At 31.0% G+C, this 21,295-nt stretch overlaps 2 protein-coding genes and 1 long non-coding RNA gene across 6 annotated transcripts in view; all 3 read right to left on the bottom strand.

Annotated features, from left to right (window-relative positions):
* The window catches only part of LOC139525424 (interleukin-6 receptor subunit beta-like), a 52,590-nt gene extending 38,309 nt beyond the window's left edge, over positions 1 to 14,281 (bottom strand). The window contains exon 1 of one of the 4 annotated variants that reach the window (XM_071320776.1): positions 14,225 to 14,281. The gene's annotated coding sequence lies outside the window, so the exon portion shown is untranslated. Of the gene's footprint in view, positions 1 to 8,850; positions 9,021 to 14,224 lie in introns of those variants that run through there. The other 3 variants (XM_071320759.1, XM_071320769.1, XM_071320753.1) reach the window with 3 other exon arrangements.
* LOC139516184 (uncharacterized) lies at positions 407 to 1,252 on the bottom strand. Its single transcript, XM_071306506.1, has one exon. It carries the CDS (start codon positions 1,250 to 1,252, stop codon positions 407 to 409), a length of 846 nt encoding a protein of 281 aa, XP_071162607.1.
* Positions 14,282 to 17,060: 2,779 nt separating the features above from the next.
* Positions 17,061 to 21,089, bottom strand: LOC139525418 (uncharacterized). Its single transcript, XR_011664893.1, has 2 exons — positions 19,367 to 21,089; positions 17,061 to 18,802 (listed from the first exon to the last, which is right to left on the bottom strand). It is a non-coding gene; the product is annotated as an uncharacterized lncRNA (long non-coding RNA).
* Positions 21,090 to 21,295: the final 206 nt, after the last annotated feature.

Raw genomic sequence — 21,295 nt, 5'->3', positions numbered from 1 at the left:
TGTATTTTGACTTGCATTCCGAAACCTTGTGATTACCGAAACAGTTAAAGCAAACTCGTTTTTCCTTTACGATTTGGGTGCGGGCGTTTATATCGGTAATCTTTGTACATTCATTTGGGTGATGCGGGTTTTGACAAAACAAACACGGTCTTTTAGTCTTAACGGAACTATTGTTGTTACTATCTTTATACCCTGTTGACTTCCATCTTTTATTTGTAGTTTCTGTCACGAACGATGCGGTGGGGATAATATCGGTTTCAATAAGATTGGCGTTAGCGGCCTCTTGGATACAAATTTCTTTCTTTATTGCTTTGCGTAAACTTGAAATATCCCAATCATCATTACCGTGGTCTCGAGTAATGTTTTGTCTGACAAAACATGGAAGCTTGTTGAGTATTAATGGTATTTATAGGCTTCCGTACGATTCCTGATATCGACCCATTCCTTCTAATTCACGTATATTACTTTCTATTGTGTCACTGAACGATTTCAGTCCCTTAATTCCGGGCGTTGGTGCAGGCAAATTTAGCAAATTTTGCATGTATGCGTTTACTATTTTGTGTTGTTGGCCAAATCTCTCGTGTAGAATTTGTATTGCTTGATTATAGTTTGTATTAGTCATTTGCATTCCCGAAATACACTGGCTAGCTTCTCCATAAAGTTGCGATTTTAAATAATTAAATCGTTGCACGTCACTCAATAAAGGATTTTCATGTACGGAATTATTATAGGAATCCCAAAAGGCTGACCATTCCAATAGATTTCCGCCGAAAGTTGGCAAGTTGAGTTTAGGCAATTTGTTATAATGACTTGACACTGTCGAGGTGGGCATGCTTGACTGGCTTAGGCTTGTTTGCTCTGAGTTGAAAATTATCTGGTTAGAATGCTCTTGCACGCTGGGGTTATTGCATATAAAATCTGATGCATTAGGGTTAAGAGCTGATTGATTTTTAGACTGACAAACACTTACTTCTTTTATGAACTTTTCAATTTTCGTTATTCCAATTTGAATCTCTAACTCGTATCTGTCAACTTCTTCAATTTCTTCGTCGAGGTCTTCTTCTTCTTCAATAGATTCTAAAATCTTCTCATTGAGGTCAGACAATGTCTTCTTCTTGGTTTTGATAAGCTCCATCATGGATCTGAGGTTGACAACATCTTGTTGCGGTTCTTCTGTCGGGTCTGATTTTTTCAGTAGTTTTATTACTGCTCGTCTATGTGCGGCTCGTACGGTTTTGAGTTTCGAACTCATCTCTAGTTGAGGTTTTCGTCACGGCACCAATATCTTGAGGGTTATTCACTTTTGTTGTGGAAGAAAAATAACGTCTTACTAGTTTAGATGCTTTATGATCGTAAGATAAAAGATATACGTAACAATAACGTTACGTTACATTAACAATAGTGTGCGCGAAAGTACGGGAAACAATTACATAAGAAAACGATCTAAAGTCTCTTGGCCTATATTCACGACAATCAGCTTATGAATTTTTAAATGTGGATCTTGTAAATCCTGGTTTGTTTTTTTGTTTTTTCAACATATAATTCAAATGTCAATATAATGACGTCTCTGTACGATAGGTACAATTACAAAACCAGCATTCATAATGTATTACACTCATCATTATTTTGATAATATTTCTTTGATAAAAAATCAAGAATTTTCTAAATATACTGCCGTCATTTACCCAACGGAATTTACTTCAAACAAATCAAATATAAACGGTAATAGATGTCCTTTCCTAAATTTAGATATTTCAGTTTTACCTGGGGAACTCTACATATAATTATGACAAAAAGTACAATTATTAGTTTCCTATTGTTAATTTTCCTTTTTTAGAAAGTGATGATCCCTTGTTACCATCTTACCAAGTCAGGAATATGGCAATAGTTATTAACAGTCCGTTTCTATATATTTTGGCATTTGCTTTTATTGTTTTTAGTGTTTCTGTTGTTCCGTTGTTTTCCTTTAAAGTTAATGTGTTTCCTTCGCCTTAAGTTTGATACCTGGATTTGTTTTGCTTAATCCGATAATGACTATGGACAGCGCTATACTAATGTTGCTTTTGTTTATATCACTTCTAGTCCGCTGTGTCTGTTGTGACGTTTTGGATTTCAATGAACGTTATCTATCTATAACTGATAAAGTACTAAGTCAGGAATTTTGTTACCAAAAACAACTTCAAACCTTTACGAATTTCTTCCATATATATACAGATTTCGTTTTGAAGTAGGAAAATTGGAAAATATCATTGTAGGCATAGTGTCCGGCTTGGATCATGTATTTTTTTCGAGTTCAGATAAGTTTGTGGAGCAAATATGATAAACAATGTAAACAAGCAGACTTATTTTATAAAATGTGAAACATGTAGATGCTTCAACTTAATTTACAAAATTATACCAGGTAAGTAAGTATTGGTATGGTGGCCGGTTAAGGCCATTTCGCGTTTTCGCGTTTTCGCGTTTTCGCCCATCATATTATATAGGGCGAAAACGCGAAAACGCGAAATCGCGAAGTCGAAAACGCGAAAACGCGAAGTCGAAAACGCGAAAACGCGAAAACGCGAAGTCGAAAACGCGAAAACGCGAAATATTTTTTCTTTCCGATTTCGCGTTTTCGACTTCGCGTTTTCGCGTTTTCGACTTCGCGTTTTCGCGTTTTCGCGTTTTCGCCTTTTCGCGTTTTCGCGTTTTCGCGATTTCGCGATTTCGCGTTTTCGCGTTTTCGCGATTTCGCGTTTTCGCCTTTTCGCGATTTCGCCTTTTCGCGTTTTCGCGATTTCGCGATTTCGCCTTTTCGCGTTTTCGCGATTTCGCGTTTTCGCCTTTTCGCCTTAAATTATAGGTATATTGATCCAATATCCACCCGTTTATAGTATGGATCACATTTCCGACCTTACATTGATTACGTGCTACGTGTACAATGTTTCGAGTTCTTTCGGAATTATATTCCAGGTAACTCTCTTCAGAGGTCGTCCGTTTTATTTTTATTTTTTATTTTTATTATTATTATTATTTTTATTTTTTATTTTTTATTTTTATTTTTATTTTTATTTTTAAATGTTTGTTTGTTTATTATTTTGTACATTTTATTTATTATTGTACCTTTTATTTATTATTGTTCGTTTTATCAACGTATGGATAACTGGTTTTGGTTATTGTTTAAGATACGTTTCAATATGCATTTTTCATTGTCAACGCACCTTCCTTTGGTTTTAGTATAACTGTCTAATTAATTTCTATTGGGAGACATTGATTTATTTCAAGTGTTTCTTAACGATTTCCCCAATGTTCCTGTTTCTTTTGAATGCTATTGTGGGTTTTTTATCAAAGAGATTTTTGAACTGTGGGTTGTCTTGAATTAAATGCCAATGTTTTCTTATAATGGTTTGTAAATTTTCCGCATTAGCGTGGTATTGTGTTATGAAAGATATATTATAGTTATCTGTGTTTTTGTTTATTCTTGTTTCTTTGTTTGTTAATTTGTTTAATCTTTCTGTATGGGAAATATTTCTTAATATTTTATTTACAAAAGCGATTTTGTAACCTCTTTGTATTAATTTTTCTGTAAATAAGTTTATTCTTTCATTAAAATTGTCAGGATCAGAGGTATGTCTAAGAATTCGTATTCCTTCACCTTTAATAAAGGATTTAAAACAACTTTTAGCGTGGTTAGAATTTTGGTGTAGATATTGGAATTTTTCAGTTGGTTTTGTGAAACATCTAATATCTAAGATATTTTCTTTTTGAAATCTCTGTCCTTTATACGTTTCTAAGTCTAGAAATTTCAAACTTTGTCTGTCAATTTCATAAGTAAATTGCAGTAGGTTGTGGTTTGTGTTTGCTATTTCGAAAAGAAGTTTAACTTCTTCCGTAGTACCTTGAAATAAAATATATCCATCATCCTTCATACGTTTATGAAATAATATTTTGTTTTTGTGTGGAAAGATGTTTAGAATTTTATTTATATGTTGGTATATAGCTATATAAAATAAAAATAAAACGGACGACCTCTGAAGAGAGTTACCTGGAATATAATTCCGAAAGAACTCGAAACATTGTACACGTAGCACGTAATCAATGTAAGGTCGGAAATGTGATCCATACTATAAACGGGTGGATATTGGATCAATATACCTATAATTTAAGGCGAAAAGGCGAAAACGCGAAAAGGCGAAATCGCGAAATCGCGAAAACGCAAAATCGCGAAAACGCGAAAAGGCGAAATCGCGAAAAGGCGAAAAGGCGAAATCGCGAAAACGCGAAAACGCGAAAACGCGAAAACGCGAAAACGCGAAAACGCGAAAACCCGAAAACGCGAAAAGGCGAAAACGCGACATCGCGAAGTCGAAAACGCGAAAACGCGAAAACGCGAAGTCGAAAACGCGAAAACGCGAAGTCGAAAACGCGAAATTGGAAAGAAAAAATATTTCGCGTTTTCGCGTTTTCGACTTCGCGTTTTCGCGTTTTCGCGTTTTCGACTTCGCGTTTTCGCGTTTTCGACTTCGCGATTTCGCGTTTTCGCGTTTTCGCCCTATATAATATGATGGGCGAAAACGCGAAAACGCGAAATGGCCTTAACCGGCCACCATATATTGGTGATAAAAAAAGAAGTCATAATCCTTACATTATTTTGTGTTCTAAAAGTTCAATTCAGCTTAAATTGCTTTTATACCAAAATTTAAAAATAAATTTATTTATAGAAATACAATACCAATGCAAATGTCAAAGGAAGTGTTAATCTTAAATCCATATATCATTAAATGTACATTTTCTTTATAAAATTTCTTGTTACTGCAGTGAAAATTATACATTTTAAAATGAAATAAATCTTAACTTGTGCTTTTTCGAGAGAAGTCCGTTTTTTTAGTGCGGTCCAGATTTTGATAGAGTAATTAAACATAGTTTCATCGGCCTGGGATTTATATTTTAGTGCGATTACATTTAAAAAAATAACCATTGAAAAGCCTCAAATAAAGTACTTTTCAAACCCGAAATCAATGCATTTTATCAGGTTTGGTAATCATCTAGTACGTAACATGAACATTCGTAAAAAGAGAAAAGAAAAAGAAAACCTGAATTTCAAGGATAACGCAAAAAAGAAAGTAATCAAATGGAAAAATCAAAAGCTCATACACTTAACAAAAAAATCATGTTCCTGACTTGGTACAGGCATTTCCTTATGTAAAAGAAAGTAGATTCAACTTGGTTTTATAGCTATATAAACCTGTCATTTGTAAGACATTCGCATAAATTTGAAAAAATAAATAAAAACAAATACAAATTGAGCCATGTCAAAAGGATATTATCAAGCATGAGATAAATATTTTATAAAGACAAATAAAAGAACACTTTAACATGTTATTAAAGGGGCTCGCGGGTATAAATATTTTTGTTAATGTCCTATTTTTCTGTTGAACTAAAAGGAGAAATAGAGGTAATATCGAAATAAAAAAAAAGAAATAAATTACAGAAATCGGTTAAATTTTACAATTATTTTGTTTATGTAGAGCTTATTTGAAAACAAAAATAAACAATATAGGTCACCGATGAGTTTAAAAAAGATATTTCAATTTTAATGCAAAAAAAAAATGGCATTTTTGCACCAAAGGGAGATAATTTGGAGCTTTTTCAATGATATAAACATTTAAAAAGTCATCTGGGGCCAAACCGAATCAATTTTTTTGGTTGATTTTTGTACCATATCATGAAATAATAACTAATAGTGTAATAAATAAATTTTGTAATGAAAAAACAAATGTTTCATTTTTGCTGAAATTTTTGTACCCTTAACATGATAAACAACGTCAGTTCCTAAAACATAAACCTAAAGATCGTTAATTATTGTCATTATCAATCTTGACACCTTTTTGTTCGATTACAATTGAAATTGATTGAATTAAATACCCACCTAGAATATTATATCTAAATATAAAATTGACCTCTATATCCTACTTCTTTATATATTTTTATCATACCATCATATTAAAGGGTCGCTAGCTGTCAAATTCATGTTCACCGATTTGACTCTAATGTTCATATTTGATTTATAACATACTAAAACGTATATTCAAATTATAATAAGTCTGAAATAAACAGTTAAGAAAGCATTACTCGATTTATATATCAGAATTTCGTGTGTATTTTAGTACAGACGCCATTTGATTAACTGAGATGACCTTTGAATACTACCAACGGTCACATAACCCGATATAAACATAAACAAAATTATACATAGATTGCGACCTCATGGAATTGGATTTTTAAAGGTCTGTTTGATTTCATGTTATAGGTTTAAAAAAATGACGTTTTGGAATTTTGGGTCCTCAATGCTCTTTAACTATGTACTTGTTTGGCTTAATAACTATTTTGATATGAGCATGATAATATTATGTAGACGAAACGCGCGTCTGGCGTATTGAATTATAATCCTGGTACCTTTGATAACTATATACAACACTGGGTCGATGCCACTGCCGGTGAACGTTTCTTTCCATCGGGTTTCACCAGGCCAGTAGTCAGCACTTCAGTGTTCACATGAATATCAATCATGTGGTCATTTATAAGTAACCCTTTTACAAAAGTATGAATTTTTCAAAATACTAAGGATTTTCTTATCACAGGCATAGTATACCTTAGCCGTACTTTTTGCACAACTTTTTGGAATTTTGGGTCTTCAATGCTCTTCAACTTTGTACTTTTTTGGCTTAAAAGACTATTTTGATCTGAGCGTCACCGATGAGTCTTATGTAGTCGAAACGCGCGTCTGGCGTATTAGATTGTAATCCTGGTACCTTTGATAACTATTTTACATTCTTATCCCTTTAATAGCTGAACGCTTATGCACGTGTAACCACTCTCTAGCTAAAAATGAAGGTCACATGAATAAGTATTTAATTAAGTCGAATTATTAATTTGCAAGTGAAGAATAACTCATCAACGATATTTCTTTGCTTATTTTGACAAAATTGTATCGAATTGGCTGCTAAAGACAAATTTCACTTTTATTTATAAAAATGAATTTAACAAAATAAAATCATTTTTTTCATATTTCGTAGCTAGTACCCTTTAATGTGCTCATGATGGCCGTAATTTAAAAATGAGAGTTATTTATTTAAAAACATAACTAAGAGCGAAGTCATCTGTTTTATACTAGAAATAAAAATCATAATGAACGCTTCCAATGTAAAAACAATTTATAAAAAATATATATTTCACAAGCCTAACTAAATGTTATGTTTTTCGTGAATCAACCCAGAGTGAAAGGCTCATGTCGAAGCGACCATTTACCAAGGTAGAACAGATCTGATATATGTGTGTCGATTATAATGATAACGTATGATACCAATAGAAACCGGGTTCATTCGCCCACAATCAAGTTCGCCCTAGGCTGTTGTTATTTTGATAACTATGGTGCACTGTATGATCGTGTCATGACATAATATAACAATGTACGTTACAGATTATGAATCATTTATGAATGAGATCAAATTAAAAAAGATACGATTTAAATCTAAAGGGGAAAAAAACGTCTTATGGGAATTCAATGTTTGCTTTACCATGGTTCACTTATATGCATATTTTTTTGACAAAACCACTAAATAATCAGATGGATTTTTTTACAGTATTTTCTAAAATGAATTTGATAGGTATCCCTGTAGAGCGAAATTTCTGTATAAAGTCAATCATATTAAAGGGACACTAGCTTATAACATTAGAACATCTGTCATTTTCTCCCTACCCATTTTTGCCAATAACATTTGATTTGTTAGGTCTGGTCATGTATTTTATGTTTTTTTGCGATTCCATTAATTCATAATATGCCAATACAGTTAACGAAGACACGAATGGCAACTCTAAATCCGATATAAAAAATTCTCTTGTTTGTTAATTACAATTATAATTAATTTTCTTTAATCATTATGACCTCATTCATTCTTTAATAAAAGTTCAAATCGATTTTCGATCATTTATTCTTTGTTTAATAAATATACTAAAAGCAAAGTTCTTAAACACGAGAGTCTGAATATGTTATACCTAGCCTTAGAATAATGGTCAACATAAGTGAGTGATAAAGAAAAAGGTTTGAAAATTTAAAATTGATGACCCCTTCCAGACCCTCATATTTGATAAGTCAATTATTTAACATTGTTTAAATTTCTAATATTCTATATATCTGAAAACAGGTAAATTTGCATTTTCTTTTTGCAAACATGATCGATTCAAATGATCTTCAAACTGCGCACTGGTTTTTCTTTTCAACCAAAGAGTTCTTAATACTGTGAAAAAAAACATTGTAAAAACGTGCATTCTTTTGAAATTTGAGAAATTGTACAGATCACGCGTTTACAATCTTTGAAAAAGTTACTATTTTGAAGAAACAAAAAGTTGAAACCTATAGTTTACACACGTTATGCAAGGTAAACAGTGTGTGTGTTTTTACCAAAAAATAGCCTTTTTCAGTATTATTAATATCTCAGATTAAGATGTAATATTTCCAATTTAATCCAAATGATAGCAGTGAGTAAATGAAAATAAAATAAGGCCGATCTACCTTTCTTATAATAAAAAGCCAAAGTGATAATATAAGCCGGATTCGTCTGCCTCATTATATCTTGTTATTCACTATAGTTTAATTTAGAAAGTAGCTACTTTCATGATTGAAATATCGAAGCTAATGATTGAAAGATCAACCGAAAGTAATAATTAACAGTTTATTGTCATTATATAAATCAGTCAACATTCGTTATTATTTATTGCAGATTTTATTAAATATCACTCTTAATGAATAAAAACAAAGTTGGCTTATTTCCTAAACATGTACTGATATATTATAAAACTTATTAGACTTACCTACTTTTTGTTTCTTAATTACCTAATGCATTACTTTGATTTCTACCATCCACAAGCAGGATAGTTGTAAAAATAACATCATTAAATTATAAAAGTACATGAGTTCACATCTACACTGTGTTATATTTCATCATGACATCAACATGTTTACCTTCCTGGTAAAGGTGTATACTATAATTAACTTCTCGGAATTCAATTTACTAAAAAACCGAAAAACGAACGCGGGAAATTTAAAAACAAATATTTGTTCTATGAAGCGTTTTGTTTACTGCTGTTTATCTTTTCGTCTTAATGATCATGGTGTTAAAGCCATTTATACTGTTGTGTTTATTTCCTAAATATAGTAACACAGCTATTATTTTGTGCAATGTCAATTTTATCTCGGAACACTTTTTCCATAGTCAGGGGTTAATTAAGGGATGAAAATAAGTTTAAAATTTGTGTTACAATTTAAATAGCTATGATTTGTTTTTATTTTTAAAATTACAGTATAAAAACAATATTGGGTCAATGTTAGAAAAATATCAAATTTGTATACTCAGCCCAAAACTAGGGAAGAGCTCGGTAGAACTTCGCCCTTCCCAAGTTTCTCAGCCTCATACAAAAAAGTTGATATTTTTCTGACATTGACCTAATATTGTACTTTATCGACTAACACATCTCATTGTAGCTATGTAAATACACTGTTTTGTTTTGTTTCAGTTATTGGCACTATTGTGGGGTTTTCTATGTTTTATATGTACACCGGTTTTGCAATTTAAAATCAAATATCTAGCAGTAAACACTGAGGTTGTTAAATTTGGTAAAGTAAATATAAACAATTTAATAAAATCGTACAAACCAGTTTTAATCAAGAGTATAACGTTGGTTGCAATGAATTAACGTGATTTCCCATGTGAAATAAACTCGATTAATTAGTAATAGATATTTTCAAGACGTTTTCAAGAACGTAGTTTCAAAGCAAATGGGATATGCGCAAAAAAAAAGATACAGTTTTCACAATTTTCACTTATTAAAGAACGCATTGATAATGTAATTTAAAAAAAAAAAATACGCGCATTCGTGAATAGGTGTGTTGTTTGGTCGTTGATTTTTTTTCTATATTTGAATTCTTCGATTAGTTATTATATAACAATTTACATACCGCAAACAATTATGAAGCCTTTTTGGTGTGGATTATGTGCGTTGCAAAAGTTATACAAAAGTTATTTTTTGCCAGTTGATCAGTAAACTATAAATCACTATACAAGCCAGTTAAGTAACGTGTGAAATGGCCTATATCTGTACTCGACTTTTGGTTTTTTTATCCGACCAGTCTGAATTAATCTGATTTCACTCGATATTACTCGACCCCAATCTTAACCTACTCGACTGTTCTGTTTGAACTTAACTTTAATGTTTGCATTGAAACGTCTGAACTATTACTCGACCAGTCTGAAACAGTCCTAACCCAATATTTGACCAGTTCTCGACCAGTTTTTTTCAGTTTTACTCGAACAAAAGTCTGAACAATACCCGACAAGTCTGAATCATAGTTGACCAAAAAAGTCTGAACTATAACTCGACCAGTCTGAAACAGTCTTAACACTAGTAATTTTGGGGCCCTTTATAGCTTGTTGTTCGGTGTGAGCCAAGGCTCCGTGTTGAAGGCCGTACTTTAACCCATAATGGTTTACTTTTTAAATTGTTATTTGTATGGAGAGTTGTCTCATTGGCACTCACACCACATCTTCCTATATCTATTAAACCATTCTTGACCTACACTTGACAAATACTTGACCTGTTCTCGACCATTTTGTCCCCAGTCTGAACCATACTCGAACAGATCTCTGAACAATATCCCCGACCTGTCTAAACCATACTTGATCAAAATAACCTCTACTTTTTTTTTAATATTTAACCTTTTAAATTACTTTCTTTTTGTCTGACACGATATCAGCCACAATACAGTAAAAGATATATAACAGATATCCGATTTATCAAATCGAGATAGAAAAAATAAAACAAAGGTTGAGTCTTGTATATTTACGCAAGACGAGCCTTTCGTCTATAAAAGACTCATCAGTGACGCTCGAATAAAAAAATGTTTAGAGGCCAAATAAAGTACGAAGTTGAAGAGCAATAAGGACAAACAAATCGGAGAGTATTACATTTTAAATAACATGTATTGAAAATTAATCCACATCCTATAAAACTTAAATCATAAGGCTTTTTGAATTCACTAGATAAATGATACATAGGTTTAAAAAAAAAAGTTACTTTTTACCTGTAAATGAAGGCAACAGTAATATACTGTTCAAAAGACATAAATCGATTGAGAAAAAACGAATCCAGGGAAAACGCATCAACTGTAAGAGGAAAAAACAAAACAACAGAAAACTGAAGTGCACAATTCGCAGGATCAACAATAATCTTCCTCTAGATACTATATTTTGATTTTTAAAAAGCTGCTTCCAAATTTGTTTAAAAAAAAAACCAGGATGGTTTATGAATCTAACAAATGTTTTAAAACTTTAATTGCAGACTGTATGTAATGTTAACTGGATAAAAAAAAAACTAAGACCAAGTGATATATGAAAAAAAAATCACATCTGGATACTATTTTATGATCATAAAAAAGCTACTGTCCAAGTTTGGTACAAATCCAGGATAATTTAAGATAGTTATCTAAATTTTTAAAAACATTACATTTAACCACTGAGTGAATGTAATGTTAACTGGCAGAAAAAGTCCATTTGTAAGTGAAGTATCAAGGATTTGTATAGTATCTTACTATACAGATCCTTGGAAGTATGTACAAACAGGTTTCATCAACAAAATTAACGACAGGATACTATTTTATAATCATAAACATTTAAGCTTTTGTCGAAGTTTGTACAAATCCAAGATAGTTTGAGAAAGTTATTATAATTTATAAATCTTAAATCATAGAATGAATGTAATTTTATCTTGCAGAAAAACTAAGATCATTTATAAAAAAAGTAAGGATAAATAGGATTTTTTTGTTTACAAATTTTACTTCTGAACACTATATTATGATCATAACTAGCTTCTGTTCAAGTTTTGTACAAATCCAGGATAGTTTACGAAAGTTATTAAAATTTCAAAAACCTTCAACACAGAGTAAAATTGAGAATGGAAATGGGGAATGTGTCAAAGACATAAAAGAGACAACAACCCGACCATAGAACAGACAACAGCAGAAGATCACCAAGAGGTCTTCAATGCAGCGAGAAATTTCCGCACCCGGAAGCGTCCTTCAGCTGGCCCCTAAACATATATACATACTACTTCAGTAATAATGAACGCCATACTAAACTCCAAATTGTGCACAAGAAACTAATATTAAAAATAATACAAAACTTACAAAGGCTAGAGGCTCCTGACTTGGAACAGGCGCAAAAACAGAGTGAATATTTGTGGAAGCCACCGCAGCCGCCGCCGACGACGGCGGAATGTAGGAATCATACTTAACTGATAACTAATTATTTGGATTCCATTCATAAATGAAAAAAGGTTTACAAAATTTGAAAAACATATACAGAAAAGGATAGATTACGACATGGTTCGTATTAAATTTGGGCAATTCCTTAAATTTTGATAGTGATATAATTAAAAAAATAACAGTATTATATATTTCCTTACATGAAACAAACCAGAAGGCAGTATTAAGTACGTAGGTGAAAACGGAGGGTAATTATCCAAAAAGATATAAGAAGATGTGGTATGAGTGTCAATGAGACAACTCTCAATCCAAGTCACAATTTGTAAAAGTAAACTATTATACGTCAAAGTCCGGTCTTTAACACGGAGCCTTGGCTCACAACGAACAGCAAATGCACAAAAGAACACATTTATCGTTTTAGAAGACCCATCATTTTAAAAGTATCATTTATCAATACCTTCAAAGAAACAGAATCATCCTATGAAGTATTTAACCATTCAACCTTTACAAGTAATAAATAATCAGCCTGAGAAATCTCATTCAAAATGTGTACGATCATGGAAATGATTGAATAAATTGAATGTGTTCTCCCGGTCCTAATGACAATATCATAGAAATTTGTTATTTATTTAGAACCGATTCTGTAAACATTTCGGAACATTTAATAAACCAAAAAAATCCATCCCAACTTTCCTTTTTTAGCACATTTTCCTAAAGATCCATAGACTTTTATTCAAGTTACGAAAATATATTTTTGGGCCCCTTTTTGGCCTTCAATTCATAAACCATTTCAGGCATGACCCCCAAAAATAAATTCCAACCACTCTTTTAAGGTATGGAACATTGTGGTACAATTTTATAGAGATCCATACACTTTTACACAAGTCATTGTCCTGAATCAAGAAGAAAAAAATGTTTGGGAGGCCTTCTTTACCCCTTCATTAAAATTCATCAAAATCAATCCCAACCTCCCTTTTGTAAAGTGGACCCTTGTCATATAATTTCACAGACATCCATACAAATATTCTCAAGTTATTGCCTACAAATAAAATGTCTTTAGACGACAACGACTCTAGCAACGCAAAAACATTATACCTCCGCAAATTATGCGATCGTATAAAAATAAGAATAGTCAAATCATCATGAAAGCTAAATTCATCATGATGCAAATTATATATTGATAGTATTAAATTTTATAACAGAAACAATCATTTCAACTGGAAACCTAGAAAAATGTGTCGTCGTCTTCAAAATCATTCTGCACAATGTAAACTATATATATAATGTGTTCAGAAAATGCAAAACTTGATAACCTCTTGACAATTTGTACTGCATTTTAGATGGAATTTTAATTGCACAGTTTAAAAGGAAATAAATGCTGTTATACTGTTATGAAAAATCTGAATAATATAAGCTTAAAGAAAGTCTAATATAGAGATATAGGAAGATATGGTATGAGTGCCAATGAGACAACTCTCCATCCAAGACACAATTTATAAAAGTAAACCATTATAAGTCAAGGCACGGTCTTCAACACGGAGCCTTGGTTAACACCGAACAGCAAGCTATAAAGTACCCCCAAAAATTACTAGTGAAACCGATTCATACGGGAAAAACAATGGTCTAATTCTATATAAAAAAAAACAAGAAACGACACACACTTATGAACCACATCTACAAACGACAACTACTGAACATCAAATTCCTTAATAAAAGGAATCATAGTAGACCGAGATGTTGCATTTATTTACACATATTTTATATATCTGATGCTGTTGATTACTGATGGCTTATCCTATATATTTCTTTATGACAAAATGTACAATCTAAAAAATAATACAAAGCCAATAGATGTTATTTGAACATTATTATGAAGGGGGATCTTTATGTTAAACAAATATAATTACTATACAGATTATCTTTGCTTACCCTATTGCACAATCTAAATCAAAACAGTAACGATCCTCTCTCTTCACTAACTGAGCAACAGTGACGATGTTGTGTCTTTCAATGTATTATAAGGAAGCGTTATACTTTTAGTATAATACCAGTCTATCCTCTTTAGTAAACATTTTCAATGTATTATTAGTGATGACACTTATATAATTGGTATCTGATGAGAACAAATACACCTTTGAAAACTAAATAAAGCAAATATTGTAGCTTGTTGTAATTGATATATCATATTATCATAGCGTAAGAATAAACAACGGTGTCTTATAAAAAGGTAAAACAAAACTCAAACATAACTTTTGTCTAGAAATTCAATGACAAAAACAAAGGTTTTAAGTAGCCTGCATTTAAACCTTTCTTTAATTTTATATAATTCTTGTGTTATTGAAACCGGATGGAAATATTTCAAGCAAGATTAGAGTGTCGGTATTGCATGGGTTGACTATTTCAAATAAACACGAATAAAAGTGTTGGCTTAATATATGTCTACTAATGTGAAACTTTCGCCTACTCAAATCAGATCTTAGAATAAATAAATATTTTAAAACTGTACGATATGAACGGAAGTCAATTCCAGACTTAGTATAGGGCACACAAATTTTCCGAGGGGATTTAAAAAAATCTACCTTCATCCTAGATAGCCTCTATTTCAGGATAGCACTCTTGTATTTATATTTAAGTTGTTTTCGTCCCGAACATGCAAGAAATATTTGCCACTAGAGGTTCAGCAAACAAAAATGCATCGATTTCTTACCATGTCTTTTTTATCGCTCGTAGTAACAGTAGGGAGAAATCTTCTTATTATGTTTGCCCATTTTAACATTTTTTTCTGATGCCCTAATTTGGTATTTGTTTGGGACATAAAAGTTAGTTCTGTATTCATGTATTTTGTTAATTGTTTAAATCAATCAAAATAATATTTGGCACGGATGAGCTGACATATATCATACGATAAGAAATGTTATGCATATGACTTAAAAACTTTACTTCATTTTGGCTAATTTGCTTTGTCTATATGCCTTTTTGTGTTTCTTTGTTACAGATTTCCGAAGTTATGTTTTATAGTGATTAATAAAGGCAACAGAAGTAATACCGCAGTTCAAATGAAACATAAGAAAATACCTGTACCAAGTCAGGAATATGACATGTTATTCATTTCTTAGAAATGCTTAAGCTTTCGGTTTTGTCATTTGATAAGGGACTTCCCGTTTTGATTTATCCTCGGTATTTTTGTGATTTTATATTTTATTAAACTAAAGGAATTCTAGGTGAAATTAAATTTAAGGAACACTTAAGATGATGTGTTATGCAAACGGGCCGAGGTTTCAACGGTGTATGACTTTCAACGACTTTTATAATGCTATATGTACACATTACCTTCAGAATTAGTCCTTTGTTTGCATATACATATAAAGGGAGTATTTTATTTTTACTGACTAATTGTTTGTTTTCTTTATTTTTCAAAATGCTAAAAATTATTTTTTTATTTATCCATCATTGGAAAGAGAAGAACATCTTATTATCATGCAGATGGATCATATCTGACATAGTTTATTATGCAATACATGTACTTTGTTTGGCATTAAAAGCACAAAATGAGCTTGGTTGACGTTACAGACAACACTACCGGAAACAGTATACGTAGTCAGATGCATTTCCGTCTTCTGCAACTGGTTTTGGAACAGTATAATTAAAGGAGTAGGTTCAGTAAAACTCCTTTTTGGCCCCAAAATAAAGCAGTTTTACAAAATTATTAAAATGTAAACTTTTAGGTTTTTATTGGAAAGTAGGATACTTCTGCTACATAAATATGGTCTGTTTTGACAATACAATGCACATATATCGGGTAGTAGCATCATTAAGTCAATCTAAATTACTAAAATTTTCACAATTTTAGCATTTTAGTTAAATTTTAGACGGTTTTCGTCTTAAATGAAAGTGGCCGCATTTGTGTTCATTCTTGATATGGAAATGTAAGTTGTATTTGATAATAATACATAACATATATAAAGGTTGGGGATGAACACGGGTGCGGCCACTTCGATTTTTGACAAAAACCATCTGAAAAGTGACATTTTTTGGCATATTTGATAGATTTTTCATATTTGAGCTTGAATTGGAGCGTTTTTAATTACTAAATCGGTTAAAATCTTTCACATAAACTAATTGAATCAACTGAAATAGACACTGAAGTGTTTAAAAAGTGTCCAAAATCTTTCGTCAGATGAACCTGAAATTGAAGGCCAAAATCGGCCTTTACCGGACCTACTCCTTTAACATAGAAACTTTGTAAAATTATCATTGTGTTGTTTTTAATTATCATCACTAGAAATATAAGCCTTAATAAAAGAAGGAAAGCATAAACCCCTTACTCAAACTACTTCATCCTGTGTCATTGATAGCACATGGGAAAAACCTGTGGATACTGATAGAAAATAGTCTTAAATATATTTTTGTTAAATATTGCAGTCTATATAATGCATACTAAGAACTAATTTATCCATTGAACTTGTGTAACATACCTGTACTTCAATTATCTCCCTTTAGACACAATTCCTATTGTACAATTTTTTTTACATCCTAAACTGTTTTCTCTATTCTGAGACTATAATCATATACATCCCTCAAAAACTTTATTTTTTAACACAGAATCTTTTTGAAATACCTGTATCTTCGAATTTGAATAGAAAACTGATTTAAAAACTCATAAAAGATATCAAGCTTTCATGCAACAGTATTAATTGATTTGAAATATTCATAGCCACATATGACTAGTAATTTATATGGTGGTATAAAAAAGTCAACACATTCCAAAAAGTAAAATTTTATTGAATTATACCATGGAATTAAATCATTGAATGACATATATATAAAACAAGTACATACAATTATCAATGATCTTTAGATCAGGCAAAGTTCAACTAAAAACAATGTAATAAAACATTAAAAAAAATAGAGAAACACATAAAAACATCATGCATATTCACTGAAGTTGATAAATTTAATGAAAAAAAACAACATTTACATTTATCAAAGATCAGCTAATCTTTGTTTTTTCATGAACAAAATGATGAATGCATAGCATATACCCTTAAAGTCAAGTAGGAAAAGAGGGGATTTGGAATTTCATACAACTATGACAGGTTATATTTGGTAGTTCATTTTAAAACTTAATCACATTATAAAATACATTTAAAGTTATGTTTTATAAATGAACGTCTTGTTTTACATTGGCAATCAGACTATAGCATAGCAATGTCCTGTTAAAAAAAACCAATTGAAAATCAATAGATATATTTAATGTTGCAGCTATATTCTTGCATTGAATATTCCATTATCATTTTTTAATTTGCAAAAAAGTGGTCTCTTAAGACAGGTGGTCTTTAAATACAGGTTCAATTTATATGAAATGTACTACAGAGCGATCTAAAATTGGTGGTCTTTTAACACAGGTTTTAGCTTAATACAGGGGTTTCTTAAGCAGGTTTGACTGTATATACATTTGGGGGAATGTACTAAATGAGTATGAGAACTTACATCTTAATCAAAGTGCTTGAAAGCACTGAAGAGTAAAGATTGTTGTAATTTATCAGTGAATAGTAAAATTAAATATTGCTTTGTCAGTAAAGCGTTGGTTGCAGTTAATCCAACTACAATCCTAGACAATGGGAGATAACTCCAATTTTTAAAGATGACTTTAACAATGATATCATTTATATTTTTAGAACAGATATTAATTTCCTCAACCTTGTTAAAGTTATGTAAGTTTCTTGACAGGTGTAACATCATTTTATGACTTGAATGACTGAGCATATATTACACAGATAAATTTCTGGAAATGTTAATGGATAGGATGTATAGAATGTTATGTTTAAGGCACCAAATTTTATGTATTAAAAAGGTATTGATAAGCCTTAAGAATTTAGATATCTAGTCAGTTACATGGGGTTTTGATTGCATTTCATGCAGTCTTTACTGTAAAACCACAGGACTTTTTCTTCCCATTGACATAACAAAAAGACACCAAAAAAAGCAAAAGGAACACTTATTGGCAATAAAAATTTAACATTACTTGTGTTGTTTTATAGTGAATGCAGTAAAACAGATAGTACTTATGGCAGAATTTGATGGGTGTGGTAACATTAAAAAATGTATTATAAAATCATCAACAATACAGCAATTATATGAAAAACTTACTAAAACAATTAGCTCAATCTACAAAACAATCTAAGCATCAGCTATGCTTGGAAATTAATATGTGAAAAATAGGTACTACTCTCTTGTATATTCTTTTTAAAATGGGCCTAAATTAAGGATTCTAATATGACGACCTATTATAGTCAACTACTATAATCGCAGTATATCTACTTTTAGTGCAAGCACATAAATACATAAAAATGGCTGTTCCGCCTTACATTCAACTTAATAATACCACCAGGAATTCGGAATTTTCGACATGAAAACCGTATTTTATATGCTTATGGTAAAATAATCTAATATAATTGCCCAACCCATGGTTAAATGAAAACATATCTCAGCTGCCATGATTTATTTCTTATAGTCGCCGTCAGCTGAAATTGGTAGCGGTTATCAGTAAAAATAATCTAAACTATCAATCGCGTTCACTCGAGATATAGTTTTTCACATTCCATTCATAAATCGCAAAAAGAAAAACCACTACTGACCTACCTTTTAAGTGATCACACTGTAATAATCCTGAACTTCACATTTTCCAGAATATTTTCCATTGTAATTCCGCCATCTTCGTTTCTATGAGGATCATTTGTTTACATATGACATTCGTCACTGTACGCAGTTTCCTGAAATGTTCCTTTGATTGATGTGATAAGGTTACCCGCGCTTTATGCAAATTTTATGAAATTGAACTCCACAGAAACACTTCCGGTAAAAACAATGGCTGATTCCACCATTCAAAATCGTCTATGAAAAAGTGAAAGTCAGGATTATTACAGTGCGATCGCTTAAAAGGTAGGTCAGTAGTGGTTTTTCTTTTTGCGATTTATGAATGGAATGTGAAAAACTATATCTCGAGTGAACGCGATTGATAGTTTAGATTATTTTTACCGATATCTGCTACGAATTTCAGCTGACGGCGACTATAATTGAATAACAGAAAGCTTCTTCATATTGATATTATAGTTTTGTTGATTTAGTATTGTTCCTTAAATCTTTGGATAATAGAAACTTCAGATATCACATTATCATAACTACACTTTTCTGTATATCTTTGTAATTTTTCTTTTCAAAGAAATCTATCTTTGAATCTAATTTATTTCTAAACAGGTCGTTAAAAAAAAGTAAACACAGTTGATCAATTTTAACAACATCCTGATATATAAATCTATAGCTTTTCAGACATTGCAACACATCAGATAATACTAGCTCAAGTCTCAACGTAATGATACCAAAAGTACTGATCTTCTGAGCTGGATAGGCAAAAGGAAGGATAATAAATAAATACATTATTTTGTATCATTTTCATTTGATTTGGTTTGAAGGCACTTTTTTTTGTTTTAATTGAATGACATGGAAGACATGCAAGTATTAAGTAAGCATCATTTAAGTGCACTTTTATTCTAAATCATGTAGATGGTAAATTATGGTAGAAAATCAGTAAAATGAAATATATTCATTGGCTAATCTAGATGTGTTCCTTGCACTTTACTATAAAGCAATTGAATATGCAAGTGGTTTTTAACAACCTTGACTAACCACGAGGGTCTTGCAGGGTCAGCAAGCATTTTAATACAATTTAAATTTTATATATAGGCCTTACACATATATTTGAAATAATTTACTTAAATTAGCTACAATTACCAATAAATTTTCTTGACATTTTTTTTTTATTAAAAGACTTAAAGCTTTTGAAAATGAATATTTACAGTTGTCAGAACAAGTTACTTGCATCTTTCTCTATTTTTAAATTGGATCTGAACTAAAAAAAAATCAAATGTAAGTAAAACCGATCATTCTTAAATCTGATTAAATACTAGTAAACATAGATGACATTGAAACAAATAATGACATTATCTATGCAGTATTAATACAATACTTCCCCTAGTGCATTGTCATGCTCCATATCCATAAAACATCTTGCATCTATTTATAAATGAAAAAAATATATATAGACTTTCAATTTAACTTATTGTTCATTCTGTTTTGTAATTCAGTTTTGGACATATTGCAAAACCATAGATATTTAGAATATTTATATTTTTTTTTTTTTTTTTTTTTTTTTTCAGCCGATTGAATATTTGCAATTCTAAAATCTAAAGTGAATTTGATTAGTTGTAAAAAATGTATATACATGTATTAACAAAACAGCACAGATAAATATATAAACCAATTTTTCAATTACTGTTTGAAGTGGCAGAATTACAGCTGGTAGACAAAATTAAGAAAGTCAAAGAACTAACAAGCATAATTTATTTTTAAACTAACTAATAAAAAATCCTCAAATTTCATAAATTACAATATCTATTGTGCCCAAACAGACATTGGGAAACATTAAATAGGATATTTTTTGGGATTATTAAAGTAACAATCTTTGAAAAGGATGGGTCAAAGAACACATTAAGACATTTACTACAAACAACAGATCCAGTAATGGTAAAATACATTAAACATTATTTAAAATCACTGCAATACTATAAGGCTATGTATATAAAGCTTAAAATTACTAACTGTAAAAGAAAAAATTATATCTTTGTAATGCCTATCTAAATAAAACCTGAAAGCAAGAGTATTACAGCACACATATATCATTTCTGAAAAAAAGACTAGTTTATTTAATAGTAAACCATGGAGGCCAAGAAGAGGTACAATATGTAATAGCACTATTATTATTGATCTTCTATAAAAAAAAAGTGATGATCAGCTCATTTACATGATGTGATTATTTACAATGTTAACCAGATGCTTCGCAGGGCGCATCTTTTATACAACCGCAGAGATCGAACCCTGAACAGTTGGGGCAAGTATAGACACAACATTTAAGCTTGATACAGCTCTGAATTTTGGATTGTG

Source organism: Mytilus edulis, chromosome 1, assembly GCF_963676685.1.
Source record: "Mytilus edulis chromosome 1, xbMytEdul2.2, whole genome shotgun sequence".
Taxonomy (NCBI): Eukaryota; Metazoa; Mollusca; class Bivalvia; order Mytilida; family Mytilidae; genus Mytilus; species Mytilus edulis.
The sequence above is the reverse complement of the archived record's forward strand: the minus strand, read 5'-3'. Positions and strand labels throughout refer to the sequence as shown.

Bases quoted from the DNA above. Each gene is read 5' to 3' on its own strand.
- LOC139516184 (XM_071306506.1), bottom strand. From the start codon at position 1,252: ATGAGTTCGAAACTCAAAACCGTACGAGCCGCACATAGACGAGCAGTA.